Source organism: Triticum aestivum, chromosome 7D, assembly GCF_018294505.1.
Source record: "Triticum aestivum cultivar Chinese Spring chromosome 7D, IWGSC CS RefSeq v2.1, whole genome shotgun sequence".
NCBI lineage: Eukaryota > Viridiplantae > Streptophyta > Magnoliopsida > Poales > Poaceae > Triticum > Triticum aestivum.
This window is the reverse complement of record NC_057814.1, coordinates 169,521,407-169,547,461: the sequence shown is the minus strand read 5'-3', so window position 1 is coordinate 169,547,461 and position 26,055 is coordinate 169,521,407. Positions and strand designations below refer to the sequence as shown.

Below are 26,055 nucleotides of genomic sequence, written 5' to 3'. Positions count from 1 at the left end.
AACACACCAGATTCACAAAAGGCCCTCTCAGCCCAGTGATGCTCGGTTCGATCCCCTCGCCTCACGAATTTTTGAAAAAGAAAAACCACGCGTCCACCGAAAGCATCTGAACAACAAACCACACCAGTGATCCTAATGCCTACATGGGAGTGGACGTCCCAATCATAGCAGAATGCTCCCTCATGTCAATGGATTATGCTTCTATCAGTTTTGATTATTGTAGTAGAGAGGCAAACTTGATAGCTGATGGTTTAGCAAAGCACTGTTTCAGCATTAGTAAATGAGTGGGAGAGCATCGTCCCTGATTTTATTCTTCACCATTATGTAAACGATCTTGCTGTTATTTGAGGAATAATGTTATTACGCTAAAAAAACAAAAACCACACCAGTGATCCTGATCCTACGTGGTGTCGCCTCTGCGCCGGGACTCTTGCAACGGCAGGGAGAACGTTCGCTGGGGTTAGCCCAGTGGCGAACGGTCGCCAGATAACATTTTCCTTTATTTTTTGATCAAAATTCCTCTTGCTATTGCAGATGCAACCCTTCTCGAACTCGAAAGAGAACCATCTCTGAAATCCGAACACCTACTCCTCCAGAATGTTCCCTTCTACCACGGCCACGGCCTCCCGCCTCCTCGTCCCCGCCGCCTCTCGCCGCGCCATGGCCACTGCCGCCTCCGCCAACCCGCCGCCCCCGCAGCAATCGCCCTCCAAGGCGGTGCGGGTCGTGGTGAAGGGCCGCGTGCAGGGCGTCTTCTTCCGCGACTGGACGGTGGAGACGGCCCGCGCGCTCGGGCTCGCCGGCTGGGTCCGCAACCGCCGCGACGGCACCGTGGAGGCCCTCCTCTCCGGCGAACCCGCCAGGGTCGACGAGATGGTCTCCCGGCGCCTTCCCGTCGGGCCTCCCGCCGCCGCCGTCACCGCGGTGCTGCCTTCCCCCGCCGATCCGCTCGACCCCTCCGAGGGCTTCCACCGCAAGCCCACCGCCTGATGACCACTGGTTCTTGTCAGTGACATGGTAATAAAACCTCTGTATATTTCGCATTCAATGATTTTTAGCATGTTATCGAGCGAGATGTCAGCTTATTGAATCGAACTATTGGAATCGGAATTCCTAGTGACAGGATCACGAGTGTGGTGTTTATTGAATCAATGCCCCCCCCTCCCCAACGGTAGGACTGCGAGTTGTCGAGTTTGTTTCCATTCAGTTAGATTCAATACACACTTTGTTTGTGTGTAAGCCCATATCAAAGAGGGGGGCTAGAAATTTTATTCTCTGCATTTTCTAAGTATTTTGTGAATACTATAGTTTTTCTAAATACTATGGTTTTAATTACTTTGAGCTGTTTGGTCTCCACAAAAAACTGTAGTATTAATACTACAGTATTCCTCAAAATGCAGTATTTTCTCTGTCTAATAAAAAGAACCCTGGACCTCTTTTTTATAAAAAACAGAGCAGGCGAAAAAACGAACACGTTTCTTCGTCCTCGTTCGTTCCCAGGCCACCGCCGCTCGCTCGTCGCTCGAGAAGATCGTCCCTCCCTCAGTTTGCCGTGGATAGATAAAGAGATGACCATGAAAAACGGCTAGTACGCTTAATCATCTGTTCCCTTCTCAAGGAGGCCCGTGGCATGAAGCTGGCATGCCTTGGTTTCTGAGGAAGAAACCTCCTGCTGCCTCATGAAGATTGCATCACCGCTCCTCCTACTTCTCTTCGTGTGTCTGCTACGGTGCCGGCCAGCCGACGGCACGTCAGAGTCATCTCGCCGTAACTGAGAGGAAGGAGTTGATGACTAGCGCACTTCACGGTTTTTCTCATCTTTGTAAGCTGCAGGACGAGCTTTGGGCATGGTCGTTGACAGTTTGGCTGCGGACTTTGTGCATATGGGTGGCCTTTTGCATGGCCGTTGGGTTTGGGTAACAGGGTAAGCAAGTAGAAAACGGCTAGCTAGTTATTAGGTGCGTCAATATATACAACACTACCAAACAGCTCAAAGTATTCCCAATACTTCAAAATACTGTGGTATGTCAAAACTGTGGTATCTTACACCTACATGCTAAAATGTTGTAGTTTTCAATACTTTGATTTTTTTAATACTTTACTATCAAACACAGCCTAGAAACAACCAAACAAAATCGTAAAATTGTATACCGAATGTGTTCTTCCATTCTCTGCCATTCGTATGCCTGATGATCTACCAAAATAACTTCGCCCCTGATATAGATTACCAAGCGAATCTCTTATCACTCAATCTGTCGAATAGTTCATACAATTCAGGCCACGGAAAATAAATGTGTACATTGCTTCTCTTGGTAAGAAACAAATGGCCAGATTTCATCAACATTACCACTCGTTGCCGTCTATCCTGCAGATGTACCGGTCGACTACTACTCAATGGCCTCTCCTCTGTCCGGTCACCCCAGCGCCCCAGACTCAGTTCAACGACCTCCAACTGTCACCAACAAGGAAGCAAGGTCTCTATGACCTCCATTCCTGACGCATCTCCTCCCTTAATGGTTGATGATCATTGATGTCCACTGCTCCAACATCGCCTCGTTCTCTCCAAGCATCCGTGGCATGAAGGATCCTTCCCCAAATCCCAATGGTTTAATCACTGGTGTTCATTACAGTGTTGAACTGTGGTTTGTTCATTATCTTGGAGCCCACTATGACTATGAGCAGCTTCGAGCTTGATCAAAACCCTACCAAAGTTTTTGGACGACTGCTGCTGAACCGCCCAAGACTGTGTGTGTGTGTCGCACAATTTGCCATGGATACAGCTTGTGTTGTGCTGGATGAAAACGTCTTCGGGATTTGCAGTTGTATCACTCGATTTGCCATGGAACACTTTCAAAGAATAGTGTACTGTACTGAACAATCCGCGTCACAGGTCATCAGCCATGAGCGAGTAGAAAATAGCTCACCAAGCTAGTGAACTCGATACGTTTCTGCATGTGACTGATTTCCATATCACCTCAGTGTCCAAACATCTATTTACCTGCTTCTAGCTTTGCTGAACCTGTACCGCCATATAGGCGCATTCTTGTCTTTATTCAGTCATTCTTTTGCAGCTCGACCATGGGCCTGTTGTTGCCCTCCCCTATCTCGTGGAGCTTCACGGAGTCGAACGTGGAGCGCGTGGCACACATAACGTAGTACTCCATGTGCATGACCTGCAGCAGAGTTAGTTTTCGATAGGCTACGGGGTGTAGAGAGCAATGAAGACGGTGATCTATGGTGGGAATTGCATCAGACAGGGTTTTGCTCGCGCTCCATTCTTCTCTGTTCTTCGTCTCATCTCTTAACTTATACTCCCGTGGTGATCTAAAATGTCTTATATCAGTTTAGTACTCCCTCCGTAAAGAAATATAAGAGCGTTTAGATCACTAAAATAGTGATCTAAACGCTCTTATATTTCTTTACGGAGGGAGTACTAAACTAATATAAGACGTTTTAGATCACTACTTTAGTGATCTAAAATGTCTTATATCAGTTTACAGAGGTACTCCCTTTGTACTAAGCTCAAGACACTTATTTTGGGACGAAGGGAATAGTACTTGTATAAGTGCTAGCGTTGGCCACATCCTTTCTTGACACCCACTCCTCGTCGAGAGCAATACCTGGAATCTGTGAGATTTTTTCCCTTTTCTCGGGTTGTTTCATCCGTACACACAAAATAAATGACAGAAAGGATATGTTTGCAAAAATAATTAGAACCATAATCATCATCATGAAAAGACACCAGTAAATTCAAGGAGTATGATATATTTTGGATATAACTGTCCTGGTGTCGGTGTGCCCGCTAGGGAGGCCATGGTGTTTGCTCATGGGTCGACGGCCCTCAATCTAGTGGATTGTCATCTAGCATCAGGTCTTGTCTTGGCAGTTGGTGCTTATGCTTAAAAAAGGCATTTGGTGCTATCTAGCTTTTGTTATGGAGTGTGGTTTCCATGTGTTTGTATTTTCCTGATCTCGGCCTTCTTTCCTGGTTATCTGTCGATGCAGCAGTGGTTCACAACCTATTTTGAAAGGTGGGTGCCCCTGATTTGGTAAATTCATGTTCTCGCTTCTTGGGATCGGCCATTGTGGTTCTTTAAAACCTTCAAAGTTAGTCCAGCTTGTGTAGATTTTATATTGTCCTTTTGTTTCTCTAGAGGCACGGAAAAAAGTGAGGATGCAAAGGTGGCTGGAGACCAAGACCACGGATCTGCTAAATCATCGGGTAGTATGTTAATCTTAAGGACATGTGGCTATATATTTTGTTTTATTTTGCAATTTCCCTTCTATTCCTAGTATCAGTTGACAGTTATTTTGTTTGAATAAATATTGCTCCAGTAGATCCTCTCTAGCAATACCAATTGAAGCAATATGTGTTAATTTATTTCATTTTCACCGGTTTATTGCGCCACTATTGCTTATCAATACAAACTGATTGCTGCTCTCAAAATGATGCCCGTGGTACAATCCCCAAACTGGGAATACCGTTCTGAAGGAGAAACCCCCAAAACAAGGACACCTAGTGCCACGTGTGTGGCACAAACACATGGCAACTTTGAATGTTTTTATTGCAAGTTTAGTGACGCGAAGACGGCAACTTTAGTTGTCAAGCATGTCAACTTCTTTTCTTATGGCAAGTTTCAGTTTTTCTAGGGTTTGTGTTTTCTTTTTGGATGACAACTTGTAAAAAATGTCAGGGCTGGAGTGCATTGTGTTACACGTGTGACAGTTATTATTTAGGAAAAGCAAAACTATGGACTAAAATTTCTGTGGTAATTTTGGCTCTCTCAGACGTACCCTGAAAAGATGGACCAAATTACTCCCTCCGTCCCATAATCTTATATTTTGGGACAGAGGGAGTAGTTGGTTGGTACCTTCACAATGTTGGCATCTTAATAATCTGAATAAGAGTGCTCCTGTTGTGCCATGTGAAAAACATGGCTACTAGGCTCAGCATGAATAACATGGTGCGTACGGTATATGATGGTTGAGAAGTCGGCATGCATGGTCTCATGACTCCCATTGTGTTTGTTTCGATGTGCTACGATGTAGTGCAATAAACGTTGAAAGATAGGGTCCCAAGAGGCCATGACAGTTAAACAGTTGTACTATGGTTGATTTGATAGCTCTAGGAGAGTTTTTTGCAAATCTTTTCGAGCAAGAATATAACATTAACCTACTATAGCATCACCATGATCCCCTATATAACGATCTCCCACAAGTTTCCTCCTCTAACACTCCTATATACACCACACCATCACACAACCTGCTTCATGATCTCACATCACTCTTCTCAAATTGCTATATCATTTAGCTGCTAACATCCTCCTCCATCTTGCCATCGCCATGACACTTGCTGTGCCCTGCCTCCTAACATTTGCACAATGGCTTGCCTGTGCAGGCGAGCCACTTCGTTCCCTCTAGCCAATCCACCTACTCACGCCCATTGTTCTTCCAACCGTTGCGGCTGTCGTCTATCTCGCACATCGCCCTAGACCCACATACCTTGTTGACTATGCTTGCTTCCGGCCTAGCCCCAACCATTGATTCCCAAAGGCGGCCTTACTCGAGCATGCAGGCATGTCGACCTTCCTTGCCGATTCTACCATTAACTTCATAGCACGAGTTCTTGAGCACTCCGGCCTTAGTGAGGAGACTTGTGTTTCACCAGCACTCTCTTACATTGAGTGTAGTATGGATGAAGCTTGCGCCGAGGTAGAACTGGTCGTCTTCTCAGTGATTGATGACCTAGTGGCCAAGACGAGGATCGACCTTGATGCGATTGACATTTTAGTCACCAATTGCAGTGTCTTTTCACCGGTCCTGTCAATCGCTGACATGATTGTAAATAGGTACAAGCTGCGAGGTGACCTCCGCGTTATCAACCTCTCGGGGATGGGTTGCAGTGCAATAGTAATTGCAGTTGGGCTTGCAAGGAACATCTTGGAGGTCATGCCTTTTGGATCGCAAGCGCTAGTGGTGGCAACGGAGACCATAGGACCCAACCACTATGCGGGTAACAACCGCTCCATGCAGTTGGTTAATATCTTGTTCCGCATGGGCGGTGCGGCCTGTAGGAGATATGCCTTAGAGGCAATAATAAATATTATCGATTATCTCCCTGTTCATAATTATGTTTATGTTCCATGCTATAACTGCTGTGGTTCCCGAGCCCGTATATCCATAAAGGCTCTGGGGAGAACCCATATGCACGTGTGGAATAATAAACGGTAAAATGTATTTCTAGTCGTGCCTCTAAGACTAGCTCAAGTGTTGCATGATGATTATGTTTTCCCAATCATGGGCATGTCTATGCCAAGCAACTTTGAGGGCACAATGTCAGGAAGGACATTTGTGTTGAATCGACCCGAATTGATGTTATGCTATGAGATACATTCGTCACAAGTTAATGATTTATAACACAGAGATAGTTAATGTTTGCATAATTCCTTAGACCATGAGAGTATCGAGTTTCTTCATGCTTGCTTCATGAACTTTGGGGTTTGTTAAATGTCATCCGTAACTGGATGGCTATTACGGCGGCTTACGGGTTCATGGGAAAGTATGTTAAAGTAACTTGATAGCTCGAGATTGGGATTTGCTCCTCCGACGATGGAGAGATATACTCGGGCCCTCTCGGTGTTACGGTGTCCATCATCGTCTGGCCAGACACTTTGTGATTTGATCACGGGGATGCCGGAACACGAAACGAGAAAAGAGAACAAAACCGGTAACGAGGTAACTAGCATAGTGGACAAGTTGTTGATCCACGGGAATGCCAACATGTCTCACCTCGGGTATTTGTAACATATCGCGAAGCAACAGGAATAGCACACGGCAACTGGAGGTTCACTCGAATATTTATTCGTGTGGGTATAGGGGTCAATATGGGTGTCCACGGCTCCGATGTTGATCATTGATCGGAAGGGGTTCCGGGTCATGTCTATACTTCACCGAACCTATAGGGTCACACGCTTAAGGGTCATCTATCTGCTGAATACTAGACAGGGAGTCTGAGAGAAAATCACCGAAAAAGTTTCGGACACCGAAAAGTTTCGGACAGCGGAATCGTACCGCAGAGAGAGGTCACCGGATGAGTTTCGGTGAAACCGAAAAAGTTGTTTCGGGGTATGCCATTAAGTCAAAATGGTTTCGGCACATGCCTGATAATTCTTGGAGGGTGCCAGAATCATTCTGAAAACTTTTTGGAATTTTCAGAAATAAAAACCGAAAATGTTTCGGAGCTGCCGGTACCGCTTTGGCTGTTTTTCGCAGATGAAATTCACTAATCTGAAATTGTTTCAGAACGAATCCAAAATCATTTTAGTGGGTACTGGAATTATTCTAAGACCCACAGAAATATTTTCGGATTTAGTGGACGCGAAAAATTGTCTTCATGAATAGTGAAAACGCATTCTTGTTTGCTTTTCGCGGATGAAAATCACTAAACCGAAATTGTTTCGGAATGCGTTGAAAATTATTTTAGTGGGTACTGGAAATGTTCTGAGCCCACATAAATATTTCCAGTTCGAACGGACGCTGAAAAATGTCGTCATGAATAGTGAAAGTGCTTTTTGCTTGGCTTCTTGGAGAAGCCACCTTGAGTGCCTTTTTGGTATTTCCCCCTTGGCTTCTTGGAGAAGCCACCCTTGGGCTTGGCCTATAAATAGGGGTGGAGGGGGCTGCCTAAAGGATCATCCCTTCTCACATACAAGTGCCATGCATGATTTGGCTTCTCTCCCTCCCAGCGAAATAGTTTCGTAGAGCCGAAAGGCTGTCTGGGTTCCGGTGGGAACTAGTTCTGGACGGCGAAGCCCTGCCGGATAGATGACACCGTATGTGTGCAACTCTGTAGAGAGATCGTAGTTTCGGTCTTAGTTCGTGAGTGCCTCCCGAAGGGCTGTCCGTGTGACCGTCCGAGTTTCGAAGGTCCTCCCGAAGGGCTGTCCGATTGACCGTTCGAGTTTCGAAGGTCCTCCCGAAGGGCTGTCCGATTGACAGTTCGAGTTTCGAAGGTCCTCCCGAAGGGCTGTCCGCGACACCGTCCGGGGGACTGTTCGACCGCCTCCCGGAGGGCTGTCTGAGGAGCGGATGAGGGTATACATCCTCGCGGTTGGGAGGTTGTAAATCCTAGCTGCGGGGATCTGCACCGCCGATCGTCATCGACTCTACTTCCCGCTGCGCTACGAGTCGGTAACGAAAAAGATCAAACCTTGTATGCAGTCTCCATAGTGGTCCTGGGCTGGTGCGTAGGTCAGAATTTTTTTGTTTTCTGCTGCGTTACCCTTCAATGGCATCAAGAGCCGTGCTATGCGTAGATGCATGTTTCGATCTAGAATACATGGAGATGTATGGGTATTGTATAATATAATTAGGTAGTAGATGAGATCTATTGCTGAAAATTATTTATGCGGGTGACAGATGAAATTTGTTACCCGACGTTCTTGTTGCTTCCCTAGAATTTGCGTTTGCTCAATCTCGAGACAGCATGGTGGAATTTGACAAAGTTCTGGCAATCCGTGATCCTGATTGATCATGGAAGTGCTATCAGTTCTTTGGGTTCTGCCGTAGTCAAAAGAAAGATGAAATTCGCAGATGAAAGGGCATTGCAGATATTATCTGCACGGGGGTCATGCGTATGACGAAGTTTAGTATGGGGCTCGAGATTTAATTATCTCGTGTTTCATACACCCCGAGATGTTAATCTAACAACTTGAATAATCATACTTGATGATAAAACGTTGGTCGCTGCGGTTTAAGTCAAAACCTTAGAAGCCACGTAAAATAAATTTTGCATAAACCGATTAGAGGCGTCTAACTTGGTTTTGCAGGATGTGCATGTGATGTGGTATAGCAGTGCTCATACTAATTCGATTATGTATGAGATGACTATATGATGTAGTTTGATTAACATGACCTGCGTGTCATGATTCGGCATGATGGCTGGAGCCATATGATTGCACTTTAATGACCTGTGTGCCAACCTTAAGTAATGCATTAATTTTATACGCTATGAAGATAGCAATATTATCTGGTGCATCGACAAGGTGGTGGCAATCTTCGCGAAGGTGAACACCGACGCGAATGCCGAAGACGAAGAAATGAAAGACTTCTCCGTCAGAAAGGGCTATACCATATCATGCTATTATGAATTGCCTGAGATGTTTATCCCTTATGATGTACCCTTCTTGATTGCGCGGTAGTCGCTTTTATTAGGGTGATCTCTCACTTAAAATACCAAGTAGTTAGTGTTCTCCCAAGTGTAGCACCGTCACGGCACCTATCTTTTCGGGGTGCGCCGTGTCACACGGGTACGAACGATTAGAGAAGTGTGAGGCGGGTGAGTTGAGACCTCGCAGCGAGATCACTTGGTTGTCTTGACGTTCAGGCATGACCGTCATGAGCTCAGAACACACGCATCGAAAGATGAACAAGAGTCACATAGAGATGTGATTGGCAAGTTGGCCTACCGGTTGAGATTTTTCGTCATCAGTGGTGTTACACCAATGGCGAACAATTGAAATGTGGGTCTTGTATCACTCACAATCAATTTTGAGAGATATTGATTTGAGTGGGAGCGCACTGTTGAATTAACATGTTTAATTCTCAATGCAATTAATTATGAACACTGTCTAAGTGTGGTTTGCATAATAGTTATAGAATAATGGCTCGCTTTCCACCTTCCCTATTAAAATTGAATAGCTGTTAAATATCTGGTTAAAACTTTACGGTTGGTAACGTAATGTGAGGATCCTCCTCAAGAGTGCCGAGAAGGACTTTGTCCTATCGCATGCTTTCGTATTATCCCACTAATGCTATGGATCATGCGACTCTCGTCCTTCGATCCAAAAGCTAGAATTCTGTTATGGTCAAGTGGAATATGTTTGCTTCCATGAAACCCAAACTTCAAATGTTGGGATAGTTATATGATATTCATGGAACTGAAAATTGTTTTCAGATACAAACAAAGCAATGTTTGTTTGCAAGTATTAGTAAAAGTGTTTACTATGCATTTGACTGTTGGGAAAGGGATCCAGAAGAACGCCTGTCATATAATGAAAGGTGAATAAAACAACAACTTAAAGAGAAAGGAAGTGTCCAAAGGGTGTTAGTATGACTTACACGCCTAGGAAGTCTGGGGCTAATGTCACTCTTAAGTTGGGTGCTTCTTCTGAGAGTAGGAGAAATACTAAAAGTTAAACTGTTAGAAGTATAAAGGCAAAAGGAAAGAAGACTGGAATATCCAGCTCATGTATGAATGTCATACAAGTTTTTGATGTATAGAAGGCTGGTCAAAGATATAGTTCTTGCGAATTATGGTTAAACATGTTAATCACTAATTCTTGGGTATTGTGAGTTCATCACAAAAATGCCCGCTCGATTGCATTCTGGTGCAACTCGATGTAAGAACTACTATGGCCTGAAAGACTAGCTAGAAATGAGGTTAAGGTATACACAGGGAACATAGTAAATGTTACTATACCTTCCATCGGTGTATTGCCGTCTGTATTTATTTTCATAATTCATTTAGAGTTTTACAAACTCTAGCCCATTGCATAAGGTATCTTGCAAGAAGGTTGTTCATAAGAGAACTTTTTATGTTCGATGTTATGAATAACACAAGGGCCATACTTTCATTATGAATGAGATGTATGTTATGAATATTGATAATAATACAATACCTCTGGGTTTACTTTCATAATTCATTTTAGAGTTTCATACACTCTAGCCCATTGCACAATGTTTGTTGCAAAAGAGTTGTTCATAAAAACAACAATTGTTGTTAAGTATTATGAATAACATAAGGGCCATACTTCCATCATCGATGGGACGTATGTTATGAATATTGATGGTAATATGATACATCCATAACACTGACGCTAAATGTCGCAAGACTAAAAGAATACCACACAAGTGTGGCACTACATTTGGTCACATTGGAGAAACCCGCATGGAAAATTCCATTATGATGGATTTTGAAGTCTTTTTGATTTTGAATCATCTGACACTTGCAACTTTCCTCCGAAAAGTGAAGTGACTAAAATACCGTTCACAGGCCATAAGGAACGAACAACAAACTTATTAGTGATCATACATTTGATGTGTGTAGTCCGATAAGTGTTGTTAGTGGTGGATTTATTTATCTTCAGAAATGACTCAAGTAGATATATGGATATTTACTTGATAAGACGTAAGTCTGGATCTTTTGAAATCATTTGAAAGGTTCTCAAAAATGAAGTAGAAGTTATTGTAACAAGAAAATTATGTTTCTGCAATTTGATTGCACAAAGGAATATTTGAGTTACATGTTTAGCGAATGTCCGATGAGTTGTGAAAGGGATTTCATAACTTGCACCTCCCGGAACACCACTGCAAGTGGAAAGTCTGTGGAGATGTAATCAAACCATTTATGACATGGTAAGGTCAAAGATGACATAAATAAATTTGCCATTATCCTTTTTAAAGTGATGCTTTAGAGACTGCGGCTTTTACACTGAAAAGAGCTACATCGGGTCAGTTGAAATGAAGCCATGGTATGGTACGCCCAACCATGTTATATCTTTTCTTAACATTTGGAACATGGGGCTTGTGTAAAAGGTTACAAACCTATTCCAAATCAGACAAGTGCTACTTTGTAGGTTATACCAAAATGTTGGGTATTCCTCCCTCACTATACCGAGGCAAATAGTTTTGCCGCGAAACGGTGTGCTTTTAAAGAGAATGGTTCTTTCAAAAAGGTGAGTGGGAGAATAGTGCAACTCGACGAGATAAACAGTATCTACATCATCGGATCAAAGGAAAGAGACCTTGGAAGTAATTTCAGAGTTTCCTACTGCGACTGATACGGAAGTCTCTACAATAAAATGTATGAACTTCGGCCGAACTTGCAGCTGAACCACGTAGGCAAGGCTCGTGCAAACCTCTCAGGTGCGCAAACGAGATATTGTTGTTAGACAACATTATACCTACGATACACAAGGAAGCGTTGACGGGCCTTGACTCCAGAATTGGCTAAATGCCAATACAACCCGAGTTAGTTTCCATATAAGTGATTCAAGATTTAAACCTTGATACACCTTTCGGAAGACTTAGAGTCTAACGAATATTTATGGAACTTAAAACTGATACGGATAAAAATGTTTTATCCATAAAGCTCGACTTGTTCAAATAACAAGTTCAAGAGTTGACTACGATGAGGTTGTTTTCATCGTAGCGATGCTTAAAGTCGGTTCGGGTTGAACTAGCAATTAATACATATTTCAATCATGAGATATGAAACATGGATGATAAAAGGATTTCCATCTGATGAAAATGAAAGCTAGGACTTGTATATGATACAGTCCAAAGTAATTTGTCGATCCAGAGGATGCTAGTAGGTATGCAAAACTTCAGAGTTCCAGCAATGGACAGAAGAGAGCAAAATGGAGTTGGAATCTTCGTGTTTTGATGAAATGGTCAAAGGGGTTTTGACTTCATCAATGGGTAACGAAGATGCTTGTAATTCAAGAAAATAAGTGGGAGCGTAATAATATTTCTAAAAACCTTATGTGCTTGGCACATTGGTAATTGGAAATAAATTTCTTGACACGAATTAGGACTTCATTTGAAAATAGTTTTTCGATGAAGTGCTTAGGCTAAATAGCCTCAATATTAGGCATGATGATCTATGGAGATAGATTTACCTAATGGGGCTAAGCAATGAATACATATTGACAAGATGCTAAAACCTTTTAGCATTTAAAACGCCAAGGAGTGATTCTTGCCGAAGTCACATGGAAAGAGTTTTTGCAAGACACGGTGTCCCAAAACACTGATGAGTAAAATACATGATGGAGATTCCACACACTCTTGTGTTTGGATTAATCATGTATTCCATGGTATGTAAAACAACCAGATATGTCCGATACTCCCAAGGTGTTGCGAGTATGGATACCAAAGTGATCAAATTACTGATCATGGGACAACAGTGAAAGATGTCACAGAGTACTAGAGTAAGTACTGATGACATGGTTTTCTCGCAAGTAGAGATCATGAAGAGTTCGTTGTGAAATGTTACATCGATACAGTCTTCATCTTTTCTCCATGCGATTTTCGATTTAAATTAAGGGTTTTGTGTAACACACAATGTGGTGGCACAGTTAGTTGGAATTTGTTCAAACTAGTTACTGTGGCGAATTCTATAACAAGGGCTAAGTATGTTGACGCTTTAGAAGCGACAAAGAAGATGTTGAATCATATAGTTCATTCATGAACTTAGTATGGTTCCAAGATGGCTTTTGACAATGGGACACTACTGTAGATAGTTGCTCCATAACTCAGTCTGAGGAATCCAGGTTCGACCTGTGATTCACATACATACAAAGCCAAGTCCATACAAAATATGAATTTTGTGAAAACGTGAAAACGCGAGGACATGCATAGATACACACGGAGCTGAAGTCGTCAGATCCATTGGACATCAGGCTATACCACAAGCGAAGCATATTTACACCGGTGTGCCACAGGTGTGAAGTGCATTAGCATAAGCTAGATTATTGTCTCTAGTGCAAGTGGGAGTCTGTGGGAGATATGCCCTAGAGGCAATAATAAATATTATTGATTATCTCCCTGTTCATAATTATGTTTATGTTCCATGCTATAACTGCTGTGGTTCCCGAGCCCGTATATCCATAAAGGCTCTGGGGAGAACCCATATGCACGTGTGGAATAATAAACGGTAAAATGTATTCCTAGTCGTGCCTCTAAGACTAGCTCAAGTGTTGCATGATGATTATGTTTTCCCAATCATGGGCATGTCTATGCCAAGCAACTTTGAGGGCACAATGTCAGGAAGGACATTTGTGTTGAATCGACCCGAATTGATGTTATGCTATGAGATACATTCGTCACAAGTTAATGATTTATAACACAGAGATAGTTAATGTTTGCATAATTCCTTAGACCATGAGAGTATCGAGTTTCTTCATGCTTGCTTCATGAACTTTGGGGTTTGTTAAATGTCATCCGTAACTGGATGGCTATTACGGCGGCTTACGGGTTCATGGGAAAGTATGTTAAAGTAACTTGATAGCTCGAGATTGGGATTTGCTCCTCCGACGATGGAGAGATATACTCGGGCCCTCTCGGTGTTACGGTGTCCATCATCGTCTGGCCAGACACTTTGTGATTTGATCACGGGGATGCCGGAACACGAAACGAGAAAAGAGAACAAAACCGGTAACGAGGTAACTAGCATAGTGGACAAGTTGTTGATCCACGGGAATGCCAACATGTCTCACCTCGGGTATTTGTAACATATCGCGAAGCAACAGGAATAGCACACGGCAACTGGAGGTTCACTCGAATATTTATTCGTGTGGGTATAGGGGTCAATATGGGTGTCCACGGCTCCGATGTTGATCATTGATCGGAAGGGGTTCCGGGTCATGTCTATACTTCACCGAACCTATAGGGTCACACGCTTAAGGGTCATCTATCTGCTGAATACTAGACAGGGAGTCTGAGAGAAAATCACCGAAAAAGTTTCGGACACCGAAAAGTTTCGGACAGCGGAATCGTACCGCAGAGAGAGGTCACCGGATGAGTTTCGGTGAAACCGAAAAAGTTGTTTCGGGGTATGCCATTAAGTCAAAATGGTTTCGGCACATGCCTGATAATTCTTGGAGGGTGCCAGAATCATTCTGGAAACTTTTTGGAATTTTCAGAAATAAAAACCGAAAATGTTTCGGAGCTGCCGGTACCGCTTTGGCTGTTTTTCGCAGATGAAATTCACTAATCTGAAATTGTTTCAGAACGAATCCAAAATCATTTTAGTGGGTACTGAAATTATTCTAAGACCCACAGAAATATTTTCGGATTTAGTGGACGCGAAAAATTGTCTTCATGAATAGTGAAAACGCATTCTTGTTTGCTTTTCGCGGATGAAAATCACTAAACCGAAATTGTTTCGGAATGCGTTGAAAATTATTTTAGTGGGTACTGGAAATGTTCTGAGCCCACATAAATATTTTCAGTTCGAACGGACGCTGAAAAATGTCGTCATGAATAGTGAAAGTGCTTTTTGCTTGGCTTCTTGGAGAAGCCACCTTGAGTGCCTTTTTGGTATTTCCCCCCTTGGCTTCTTGGAGAAGCCACCCTTGGGCTTGGCCTATAAATAGGGGTGGAGGGGGCTGCCTAAAGGATCATCCCTTCTCACATACAAGTGCCATGCATGATCTGGCTTCTCTCTCCCTCCCAGCGAAATAGTTTCGTAGAGCCGAAAGGCTGTCTGGGATCCGGTGGGAACTAGTTCTGGACGGCGAAGCCCTGCCGGATAGATGACACCGTATGTGTGCAACTCTGTAGAGAGATCGTAGTTTCAGTCTTAGTTCGTGAGTGCCTCCCGAAGGGCTGTCCGTGTGACCGTCCGAGTTTCGAAGGTCCTCCCGAAGGGCTGTCCGATTGACCGTTCGAGTTTCGAAGGTCCTCCCGAAGGGCTGTCCGATTGACCGTTCGAGTTTCGAAGGTCCTCCCGAAGGGCTGTCCGCGACACCGTCCGGGGGACTGTTCGACCGCCTACCGGAGGGCTGTCTGAGGAGCAGATGAGGGTATACATCCTCGCGGTTGGGAGGTTGTAAATCCTAGCTGCGGCGATCTGCACCGCCGATCGTCATCGACTCTACTTCCCGCTGCGCTACGAGTCGGTAACGAAAAAGATCAAACCTTGTATGCAGTCTCCATAGTGGTCCTGGGCTGGTGCGTAGGTCAGAATTTTTTTGTTTTCTGCTGCGTTACCCTTCACGGCCATGCTGTTATCGAGTTCTAGGTCCAAAGCCAGGTTCCGCCTAACACAGGTTGTGCGGACGATCACTGCTAGTGACGACAATGCCTACCGCTGCGTGTACCAGGAGGAAGATGACGAGGGAATCAAGGGCGCCAATCTGTCAAAGAACCTCATGGCTATTGCTGGAGACGCTCTCAAGGCCAACATCACGGCCATGGGGCCACTTGTCTTGCCTACATCAGAGCTGATCAAGTTTCTTCTTGTCTCCTTGGCGAGGAAGGTGCTCCTTGGGAGGAGGATAAGGCCTTACATTCCCAATTTCCATACAGCGTTCGAGCACTTCTGCATCCACGTCGGTGGACCAGCGGTGATCAGCTCGGTACAACGTGGACTTAATCTATCATATGAGCATGTTGAGCCTTCATGGATGACATTGCATCAATTCGAAAATCAGTCAAGTGCATCTGTGTGGTATGAGTTGGGATACATAGAAGCTAAGGGTCGAATGCTAAAAGGTAATAAGGTCTGGATGATTGGTTTCGGAGCTGGGTATGAATGCAACTCCGCGGTGTGGGTGTGCATCCATACATCTCACGGTGACCATGGGCCATGGGCTAGGTGCATCCATCGATACCCGCTAGATGTGCAGAAATAAAGTTAACTTGTCTATGCTTTCATGAAGAAGATCACAGGCAACAAATGTACAAAATTGAAACCATCCATTGCTAAAAAACATTCTGCTGAGTGCCCCACTCGACCATCGATAGTTTTTTGGATTGTTTTATTCTATTTTTTTGTTATCATTAAGCAAGATGTGTAAGATAAATTGGATGGGCTAGCTTCTGCAGCATGGCTTTCTTAAGCATCTGAAAACTTAGTTTGTAGGTGTCATTCATTTGTTGTGTGGTATTTTGTTGAAATGTTCTTATGTACATTGAATATGTATTCTCCATTTTTTTATTCAACTACCAACTGTTTAACCAATAGTTGCTCACATTTACAAAATAATTTTATTCATACGCAAAAAATTAGAATCCAATTTCATATCATCAGCTTAAACATCTCTCAAACAAACCAACGTAATAAGAAAAACAAATATCAACAATTAATTGCGCTCTTACATTATAGTACGATGCAAGATGAGGTTATTTACTCTTGTCTCTAGTGCAGATCATCCTCTTCACTGATGCTTGAGGACTGCCACAAAGGATATGCCACTACTTAAGAATGTGCCATCACAGACGATTTAGAAAGTCTATCATATACATCTTCCCGGTGACATGGCTTATGTCATCACAACCCGGGCATTTTGTAATAAGATAAGAGATGCCAGAAAGGTTCATAATGTGATATGGTTTGTGATTTGGTCTTTTTATAGACCGTTCGTGCTTGAGGAATGCCTATGATACTCTTTTCCATACTGTAATTTCTTTGTAACTTGGCTACGTTCAAGAAATGCTAGTCATACTCTCTTAAACAAATGGGATGACAAAAAGTTGTATCATGTTTCTACAAATCGCAATACTCGTGTCTAATCTAATTCATTTATCGCACTAGCATATTCTTCACAAGCATCCATGTGAACAAAAAAACTTGTTCAAGATTTATGAAACATTTGCATCCATGACTGTAACGAGCCAACTTGAATCGTTTAGATTGAACTCACTACCTTGTAACTTGCTAAGCTTGATAATTCCAGCGAGCAAAAACCTCAGCTTGATTCGATGCGTTATAAGCTCAGTTGGGTTGGTTAACTCGACAAAAATGTTAACACACTCTGTGGAAACTATATTGTGTACGCAATATAGCGCAGTGAGCGAACCGAGCATAGCTCAGATGGCTAGAATCCTTTTTGTCGTGGGACTAACGCAACCAGGTTTGAGTCATAGATTTGGCACAGAGTTGTCACATTTTTCAGGGTTTATTCCAGGCCTACCGACATTACTCTTTTAGTGGTATGGCGTGCCCCTCAACTACGAGGCGTTTCTGATGATTTTGTCAATCTCAAGATGCGTCAACTCCGTCTCCTGAAGGTGCTTTACATGGTTGAGTGTGCGTGTGTGTACATGAACGTCTGCGTCTATTCATACTATGTTTCTAGAAAAATAGCCCGATGATTTCTCTGATTCCCTCCCTTGTAAGGCCCGCAGTAAAAGCAATGCTCTTGATTGCGTGACGACATTGGAAACATATTAGATGATACCCTACACGTTGTTGCAGGAATAATTTGTAACATATTTTAATGATATTTGATAGTATGGAACATGGATATTTGAAGAAGTAATATGAGAACAAAAGCTGAAAATACATATTATTTATCGTGTTTGATAATTGTATAGTTAAAAAATATTTATTAATAGAGTATAAATTACCATGCACGTTCACATGTTGATGTGTTTTTTTTTCTTTATGCATAGTTGCATGTTGGGATGGACCTTTGCTCATGTATATTGCATGCTGAGGTGACATGCTTGCATGTTGAGAGAAATGGATTAGTGGAAGTTAGCTATTTAGATACAGAAGACACCAGACAAACGGATTTTTGCTTTCTTTTTTTGGCGACAAAACAAAAAATGGGGAAACAAATGCATATCTTCACTGGGCATAGCTTTAGGCATGATAAAAAGAATTTCTTTGGCCGAGCAATCAAGGGTGAGGATATGTGCGAATCAACCTGTCGTTGAGATGGTTAGGTGGACAGTGGTATTCCCAACCCACCAGAGTTCAAATCCTGATGCTCGCATTATTCCTGGATTTATTTCAGGATTTTCCGGCGATGCGCTTTCAATGGGAGGAGACGTTCCCGTCGACGACGAGGCGCCTATGGTGGCTTCGTAAATCTCAAGATGATATGCCGGCTCAGTCTCTCGGAGGTGCTCATAGGGGTAGGGTGTACGTGTGTGCGTTCATAGGGATGAGTGTATGCGCGTATGTATGAGCGCTTGTGTCTGTACTGATGCTAAAAAAAAGGTGAGGATATGTGTCGCTTACAGAGACCCCGAAGGAGCTCTGGTCTCAAGCACTGTCCTCTCGTTGCTATTACTGGGTCGGCCAAGTAGCTTCCTGCACGCAGTTTTTTTTCTCTCTGTTTTTTCATTTTTCATTCTTTACATTTTCTTTTTTCTTTTGTTTGTATTTTCAAAAATGTTTTAAATACATGTATTCCAAAAAAATAATATACTTACATTTCTATAAAATGGTGAATTGAAAAACATGTTAGCGTAGTATAGAAAAGTGTTGTTTGCATTAAAAAAATGTGACATATAAAAAATGTTCACATGCTTAAAAAGAGTATGTGAATTTTTTTAAAAAAAATCTATGCAATTTAAAAAATGTCCGTATATTTCAAATAAAATGTTTCAAATCATTGAAAAACGTAGGTTGCAGTTAAAAAATACACATGCGCTTCAAAAATATGTTCGTACTACTTTTATAAAATGTTGACACAAATGTAAAAAAAATGATTGTGCAGTTAAAAAAATGATTATATCATCCAAAAATTGGTGTATCTGAAAAATGTTTAGCACATATTAAGAAATACTCCATCCGTCTCAAAATGTAAGACTTTTTTGACACTAAGATAAATGCAGTATATTCAAAACATGTAATTTTAAAATTTGTTAATCATGTATTTAAAAATATTCAACATGTATAAATAAATGCTTCATGTATACTAAAAATGCTACAATGTGTGCTGAAAAAGTAAGTGTATATTCAAGTAATGTTATTACATGTCCTAAAATTGTTTACATGATCAAAATAATGTTTCGTACCATTCATAAAATGTACGTGACATTTTGAAAAATGTTCAGGCATTCCCAAAATGTTCGTGACATTTGAAAAAAAATACAATGTAAAAAATTATTTGTGTAGTTTTAAAAAGGAGCCATTAAAAAAGTTCTTTAGGGTGATCTAAGAGATATCACTTGGTTAGCTGCTTCCGATCAAATGTCAAAAGTTGGAACCCTTTTCCCAAAGCTTTTGGGCGAAAAGCTACTTCGACTTTAGAGGCCCGACGAACACAAGATTCCTCCGCCCCCAGTTGTCCCACCTGTCACGTCTCTATCGCCGCCTACCGCTGCCTCGCCCTTCCCCGCTGACGCCATGGCCACCTCCGCCGCTGCCGCCGCCTCGTCTCCTTCCTCCGACCAACCTCCCGCGAACAAGGCGGTCCACGTGGTGGTCAAGGGCCGGGTCCAGGGCGTGGGCTTCCGCGACTGGACGGCCGAGACGGCGGAGTCCCTCGGCCTCGCCGGCTGGGTCCGCAACAACCGCCGCGACGGCACCGTGGAGGCCCTCCTCTCCGGCGACCCTGCCAAGGTCGACGAGATGGTCATCCGCCGCCTCCCCGTCGGCCCTCCTGCCGCCGCCGTCACCGCCGTCGTCACATCCCCAGCCGACCACATCCACCCCTCCCTCGGCTTCGAAATCAAGCTCACCGTCTGATCGGGTGACCCCGGCGTTCGATCGACCACAGCCAGCGGGTTCTGCACGGCTTGTGCTCAACTGCCGATGGTTAGTGCCACCAACCTAATTCCATATCTGACCTCTTGTTCTGCAGCATCTGCACTACTGCATTTCTTAGGCAAACTGTTATAAGAGAACTATTGTGGTCAATGCGCACAACAATGGCTTTATTCGATCAGTCCACATGGTGGCAATTAGGATCAAAGGTCATGTCCAAGACTGTGTTGCTATGTATTGTACTCGGTATAGTTCTTGAATAATATAGCACTGCTGAATTTTGATTTAGAACTATGGTACCAAGATCAAATTGTTTCGGTCATTGACAAATTCACGACATAAATTTACCATCAAACACTTCCAATAACCGCGATCAGCTACGAACATAACGAGCAGAGTTACACATTCGTAGAAACCTGATATTAGCTCAACTTACTAGTGAACTAGATACATTTCTCTGTTCCTGATCTCCATATAAACCTTTGAATGGCATATACATTCACCTCCATCTTCGCAGATCTGTCTACCTTCTTCTAGCTAGCTAGGCCAGTGCCTGCATATAGCCACATACTGATATACATCACACTAAATTGCATAGTGTTACTCGCTCAACTTGGCAACTTGCTAGTGAACTAGATACATTTCTCTGTTCCTGATCTCCATACGAACCTTGAATGACTTAATACATTCACCTCCATCTTTGCAGATCTGTCTACCTTCTTCTAGCTAGCTAGGCCAGTGCCTGCATATAGCCATATACTGATATACATCACACTACATTGCATAGTGTTACTCGCTCAACTTGGCAACTTGCTAGTGAACTAGATACATTTCTCTGTTCCTGATCTCCATACAAACCCTGAATGACATATACATTCACCACCATCTTCACAGATCTGTCTACCTAGCTAGCTAGGCCAGTACCTGCATATACTGATATCCATCACACTACATTGCATAGTGTTACTCGCTCAAACCTTCTGTTGCAGCTCCACCATGGACTTGTCCTCCCCCTCCTCTTCCTTGTAGTGCTGCACGGGCTTGTACGTGTACTGCCTAGCACATATCAGGTAGTACACCAGGTTCATGACCTGCAGAAGTGTCACGACCCAGTAGAAGTAGTCCAGCTTGCCGCGGTTGATGTTGTCCGGGAGCCAGTTGGACCCGTCTGGGCCAGCGCTCCACCGGTGCACGATGGTGATGAGCAGCGTGCTGACGTAGCTGCCCAGGGAGATGGACAGCCAGAAGAGCGCGGTCGCCGTGCTGCGCATGCTCTCTGGCGCCTGGTCATACATGAACTCCAGGTGCCCCACCGAGTTGAACGCTTCGGCCACCCCATGAAGTGCGTACTGTGGCACCAGCCAGTACACGGACAGCGGGGCCGTCCCAGCGTCGGTGGTTCCCCCGGCCACGGCGGCCTCCCTGCGGTGGCGCTCGATGAAGCCCGCGACGAGAGAGGCCGCCACGGAGATGGTGAACCCGACGCCCATGCGGTGGAGGAAGGAGATGCCACGGTCCAGGCCCGTGCGGCGGCGGGCCAGCGGGACGAGCGCACGGTCATAGACGAAGAGGGTGACCAGCATGGCGAGCATGGTGAAGACGGTCATGGAGCCCGCGGGGATCTTGAAGGACGAGTGCGGAGCGATGCGGCGGTCCATGGTACTCGCCTGCTGCAGGGAGAAGGTGTGCTGCTGCGACGACGCCGTGATCACCAGGATGCCCGCCGCCCAGATTGGGCCCATGCGCACCACCGACTTGAGCTCCTCCACGCGGTGCACCGTGCTCAGCCGCCACAGGTTCAGCGGTTGCTTGCTGGAAGAGGCGTCCGTCGTGGGCAGGTCGCCGTCAGTGATAATGGCGGCTCGATCAAAGAAGCTGCACGGTGGAGCAGAGAAACAGGTCGATTAGTTTTGAGCATCACTCTTTTCTTCATCTCATGAGTTCATGAGAACAACAATAATTGTTGCTGTTCCCATCTTTTTAGCGGGCTTGGCACCACTGGAACCACTCGATTTTTTGGGAACAAAGCTTGGTTTACTGCCACAATTTTGGTTTTCAACAGCTCCTAATGATGATCTGAAAGGAGAAGCAAAGAATTGCTGGCTGCAGTTGGTGAATATAGTGTGGGTGACGTTGGGATCATCGACGAAGCGGGTATCAAAGCTTTTATCAGACAGGTCATCGAGGGACTTGAAGATTGAAACACTGGACGTTGTACAGTGTTAACCGGAGGTAAAGTTAGCTAAGATTAGTAGAGAGGTATGCGTGTCGCATTTCATGGGCAGGCCACTGAAAAGAAGAAGTGTACTAATCGGAAACAAATTGCTGCTGTTAATCTATAAACTGTACTATTTCGAGCGTGTGGTGAACGAGTCATTAGTTATCTGCTCATCTTGGTTAGTAATCAGATATATTTTGTGCTTTGCCGAAATCCAGCTCAAAGTAGTAGGGTGGGTTTTCGGTACAGGCGTGGGAAACATGAGTCGAACACAACTTGTTTTGAGCTAGAACTAGAACAGAGCTGAAACCGGAACCGCGGCGCTGAGATCCAGTCCAGCGGCGGCTATCGTTCCATCTTCAGCACAGCTAGAGCGCTCCAGCTCAGGAGGAGTATGCTCGTTTTTGGCCTCATTTGCTGACATCGCCTTCTAATCTCCTACGTCCTCTTGTTCATAAATGATCTTGGCCCATCTAAATTGGCTGGCTACATACATATATAGCTGGTACGCTGGTAGCCTCTAGTACTCGAAGTATCTTATCGTCGTTGCTGACTTGTAAAGTTGTAATGTTCACGGCCTCACGGGGATTACACACTCTGATTTGTGATCATACGATGCGGATTTTATTCCTTTTCGATGGAAGGCTGAACTTTATAAAGCTTACTGTGCTGGAGGTGGTTTCTCTAGTAAGTACTCCCTCGGTAAAGAAATATAAGAGCGTTTACATCACTACTTTAGTGATTTAAACGTTTTTATATTTGTTTACAGAGGGAGTGTTACCTATGTCCTAAAAACGTGTCTAGATACGGCAAATGTGAGACAAGTAATTGGGGGAGGCAGTATTTTAGTAAGGAGAGGGCACGCACGTACCTGAGCTGGGGTGTGTGCACGAGCTTGCCGTACATGGAGATGGGGGCGTCCATCTCGTCGTTCTCGTACAGCCTCCCGGGGTCGTCCGCCCTGGGGACGCGGCGCTTCCGGACGGCCGCGACGGCCACCTGCGCCAGCCGCGTGAACGGGCTGCCCGACGGGTCCAGCCGGCGGTACATCGGGTACCCGCCGACGAAGGCGACGACGGAGACGCCCATGCAGAAGGCCGGCACGCCGAGGCCCCAGCCCCACCCCACGTTGTCCTGCACGTACACCACCGCCGTCACGGCCACCAGCTGCGACGCGCCGTTGCAGAAGTAGTACCAGTTGAAGAAGCCCCACGTCCGCGCGCGCTCCGCCGTCTGCGACTCGTCGAACTGGTCCGCCCCGAACGCCACGATGCACGGCCGGTACCCGCCGGCGCCCACCGCGTTCAGGAACAGCGACACGTAGAGCACGGCGAGCTGCCACGGCAGCGCCTGCTCGCACGCGCCGCTGCCGCCCCCCGCCGCCTCCGCGGCCTTGCACGGCGCCGGCCGGAACTGCGGCAGCGCAGCCGACACCGTCAGGAGGGCCATCCCCTGTCATGCAAGAAGAAAGCACCAGCGTCACGTACAGTTCAGCTCTGCTTCATATGGGTATCGTCGTCGTCTACGTGCGAAACAAGTGTATGTGTGTGGCGTGTACGCACGAATTGGTAGACGACGGAGGCGCCGGCGATGGTCCAGAAGCGGCCGATGCAGGCGTCGGCGAGGTAGGCGCCGATGAGCGGGGTCATGGCGGAGGTGCCGCCGAAGTTGGTGAGGGTGGTGGCCGCCTTGGCCAGCGGCATGTGCATCTGCTGGGTGAGGTAGGTCAGCATGTTCGTCGAGAAGCCCACCACGGCCAGCTTCTCTGCCACCTCGTTGGCTGCAGCGCGCGAGCCAACACACACCTCAAGCAAGCAGTCGAATTCGAATTAATTTGCAAGTGACTATATAAAATCTGCTCACCAAAGATGAAGGGCATTGTTCTGAGGCCGCCCTTCTTCTTGCCCTTCTTCCCATCCATGGCCGCCTCAGCCGCCATTGGTTGCGCCTGTGGTGGTAGCGGTGTGGTGGTGCACTCAGTTGTACTACATGCAGATGCAGCCACTCCTCGCTGCATCGTGAACTCGTGGTAACAGCAGCAGCTTGGCTTCACATATTTATAGCTAAGCCAGCGGCCACTGCCAGTGCCATGCCACTAGACTGTACTACTATTCTACTACGAGCTCCGAGGCTAATTTACACGAAACAGGAAAAAACTGCGGGACAATAATCTGAGGTTAATTCGCACTATTTAAGTGATATCTTGCCCACATGGAATAGACGGCTACTTGCAAGTCCCCTTTCTTCTGGATCCCTTTTCACATTTCCGAACTAGGGACTAGGGACTAGGGCTTCACATGTGTGATGTGTCTACATCACAACCAGATCTTGGCAAATAGCTAGGCAGTGGCAGGACCAGTGCTAGCTGAGATGGACTGGAACAGGAGCATTAAGATAAGAATAAGAAAGAAATAACCAAGGAGGAGTGGGGGAGCTAGTTATTCATTGGAGGGAAAGGGCTAAAGAAATGGATGATATCGAGTGGATGCAAGAGGGCTAAAGAAAAAGGAGTTTGAGGACTGCAAATTCTAAATATTACATGAGTAAACCTAGCGGAAGAATGAGGCGCAATCTAAATATTGTCCTTGAAAGATGGAAATAATGTCATTGAGGGATGCGAAAGTTTGATGACTCATCTTACTAGTTTTTACATGGATTTGCTTGGTTAGTCTCAGGGTTGCATCTATTTATGCTAATTTCCATTTCGATCATGTCGCTGATCCTCAGATTATATTAATGAGATGTTCCTGGCTGAGGATTCTCTAGATGGTACTTAAAAAAAACTTGTTCGCTGTTCATCATAATCAATAAAACTCATGATCTAGATGGTTTTCTCATTAAATTTACTCTTAAGCATTTCTTTGACGATTTCTATAATAGAGAACCTCGATGCAAAAAGGCTTAATTATAGTACCATCACTTTAGTCCCAAAGAGTCTCTGGAGCCGACATAATACAATAATTTAGGCTAATTTGTTTACTCAATGCTAGCCTCAAATTATTGACTAACGAGACTGATAATACTATAATGAGATCTCTGCTATAATAGGATGTGTGAGTGTCACATTATTCACCACTCCAAACAAACTTTCGAATAGGGCACACATTTTATGGAAGGGGTGCTGATATTGCATTAGGTATTGCATGATAGGCATAAAAAAGTGGAGCATGCGTGACAATATTGATTGGACATTTCTATATAAAATTGTAAAACTCAAGGGGGTTTTAGATCAGGTGGTTGAATTGATCACGAGAATAATAGTTGAGAGAGGGTGTGTGTTAAGGTAAATAATGCTATGGGATCATATTTCACTACATATAAAGGAGTGAGGTAAGATGACCCATTAGCACCCCCTTCTGCTTACCATTGTCATATTTAGTTCAACAAGCTCATGAAAATTGAGCTATCAAAGGTGTGACCTCCAATTAGTAGGAACATGGGACCATCAATATGCAATATGCAGATGACACCATGCTCCTATTAGAGGGTGGGGAGAAAAACGATCCAGAAACAAGAAGTTTTGTTTCCTACTCCCTATAGTGGTAGATACATCCATTTGAGCGACAACTAATTCCGGATGGATGGAGTATTAGAGAATGGTGTTGTCCAATAT

General features: G+C 44.6%; 4 protein-coding genes across 7 annotated transcripts; 3 read left to right on the top strand and 1 right to left on the bottom strand.

Annotated features, from left to right (window-relative positions):
• The first annotated feature begins 537 nt into the window (after positions 1–537).
• Positions 538–4,392, top strand: LOC123168395 (acylphosphatase). Of its 4 annotated transcripts, XR_006484306.1 has the most exons (3): positions 538–1,017; positions 4,006–4,031; positions 4,155–4,392. XR_006484306.1 is itself a non-coding variant. In XM_044586265.1 (2 exons), the coding sequence occupies exon 1, from the start codon at positions 598–600 to the stop codon at positions 988–990; it is 393 nt and encodes a 130-aa protein (XP_044442200.1). In that variant the 5' UTR covers positions 538–597; the 3' UTR covers positions 991–1,017; positions 4,155–4,392. The 4 variants fall into 4 exon arrangements, 3 of the variants coding, with proteins under 3 accessions (XP_044442200.1, XP_044442202.1, XP_044442201.1); XM_044586265.1 differs by lacking the exon at positions 4,006–4,031; XM_044586267.1 differs by lacking the exons at positions 4,006–4,031; positions 4,155–4,392 and adding an exon at positions 3,072–3,332.
• An 11,260-nt stretch (positions 4,393–15,652) lies between these two features.
• On the top strand, positions 15,653–16,571 carry LOC123168394 (3-ketoacyl-CoA synthase 4-like). Its single transcript, XM_044586264.1, has one exon. The coding sequence runs from the start codon at positions 15,783–15,785 to the stop codon at positions 16,413–16,415; it is 633 nt and encodes a 210-aa protein (XP_044442199.1). The 5' UTR covers positions 15,653–15,782; the 3' UTR covers positions 16,416–16,571.
• A 3,195-nt stretch (positions 16,572–19,766) lies between these two features.
• Positions 19,767–20,512, top strand: LOC123164861 (acylphosphatase-like). The gene has a single exon (XM_044582466.1). It carries the CDS (start codon positions 19,865–19,867, stop codon positions 20,204–20,206), a length of 342 nt encoding a protein of 113 aa, XP_044438401.1. The 5' UTR covers positions 19,767–19,864; the 3' UTR covers positions 20,207–20,512.
• A 496-nt stretch (positions 20,513–21,008) lies between these two features.
• On the bottom strand, positions 21,009–24,611 carry LOC123164860 (protein NRT1/ PTR FAMILY 3.1). The gene is made up of 4 exons (XM_044582465.1): positions 24,306–24,611; positions 24,005–24,222; positions 23,314–23,894; positions 21,009–22,099 (listed from the first exon to the last, which is right to left on the bottom strand). Exons 1-4 carry the CDS (start codon positions 24,457–24,459, stop codon positions 21,196–21,198), a joined length of 1,857 nt encoding a protein of 618 aa, XP_044438400.1. The 5' UTR covers positions 24,460–24,611; the 3' UTR covers positions 21,009–21,195.
• Positions 24,612–26,055: the final 1,444 nt, after the last annotated feature.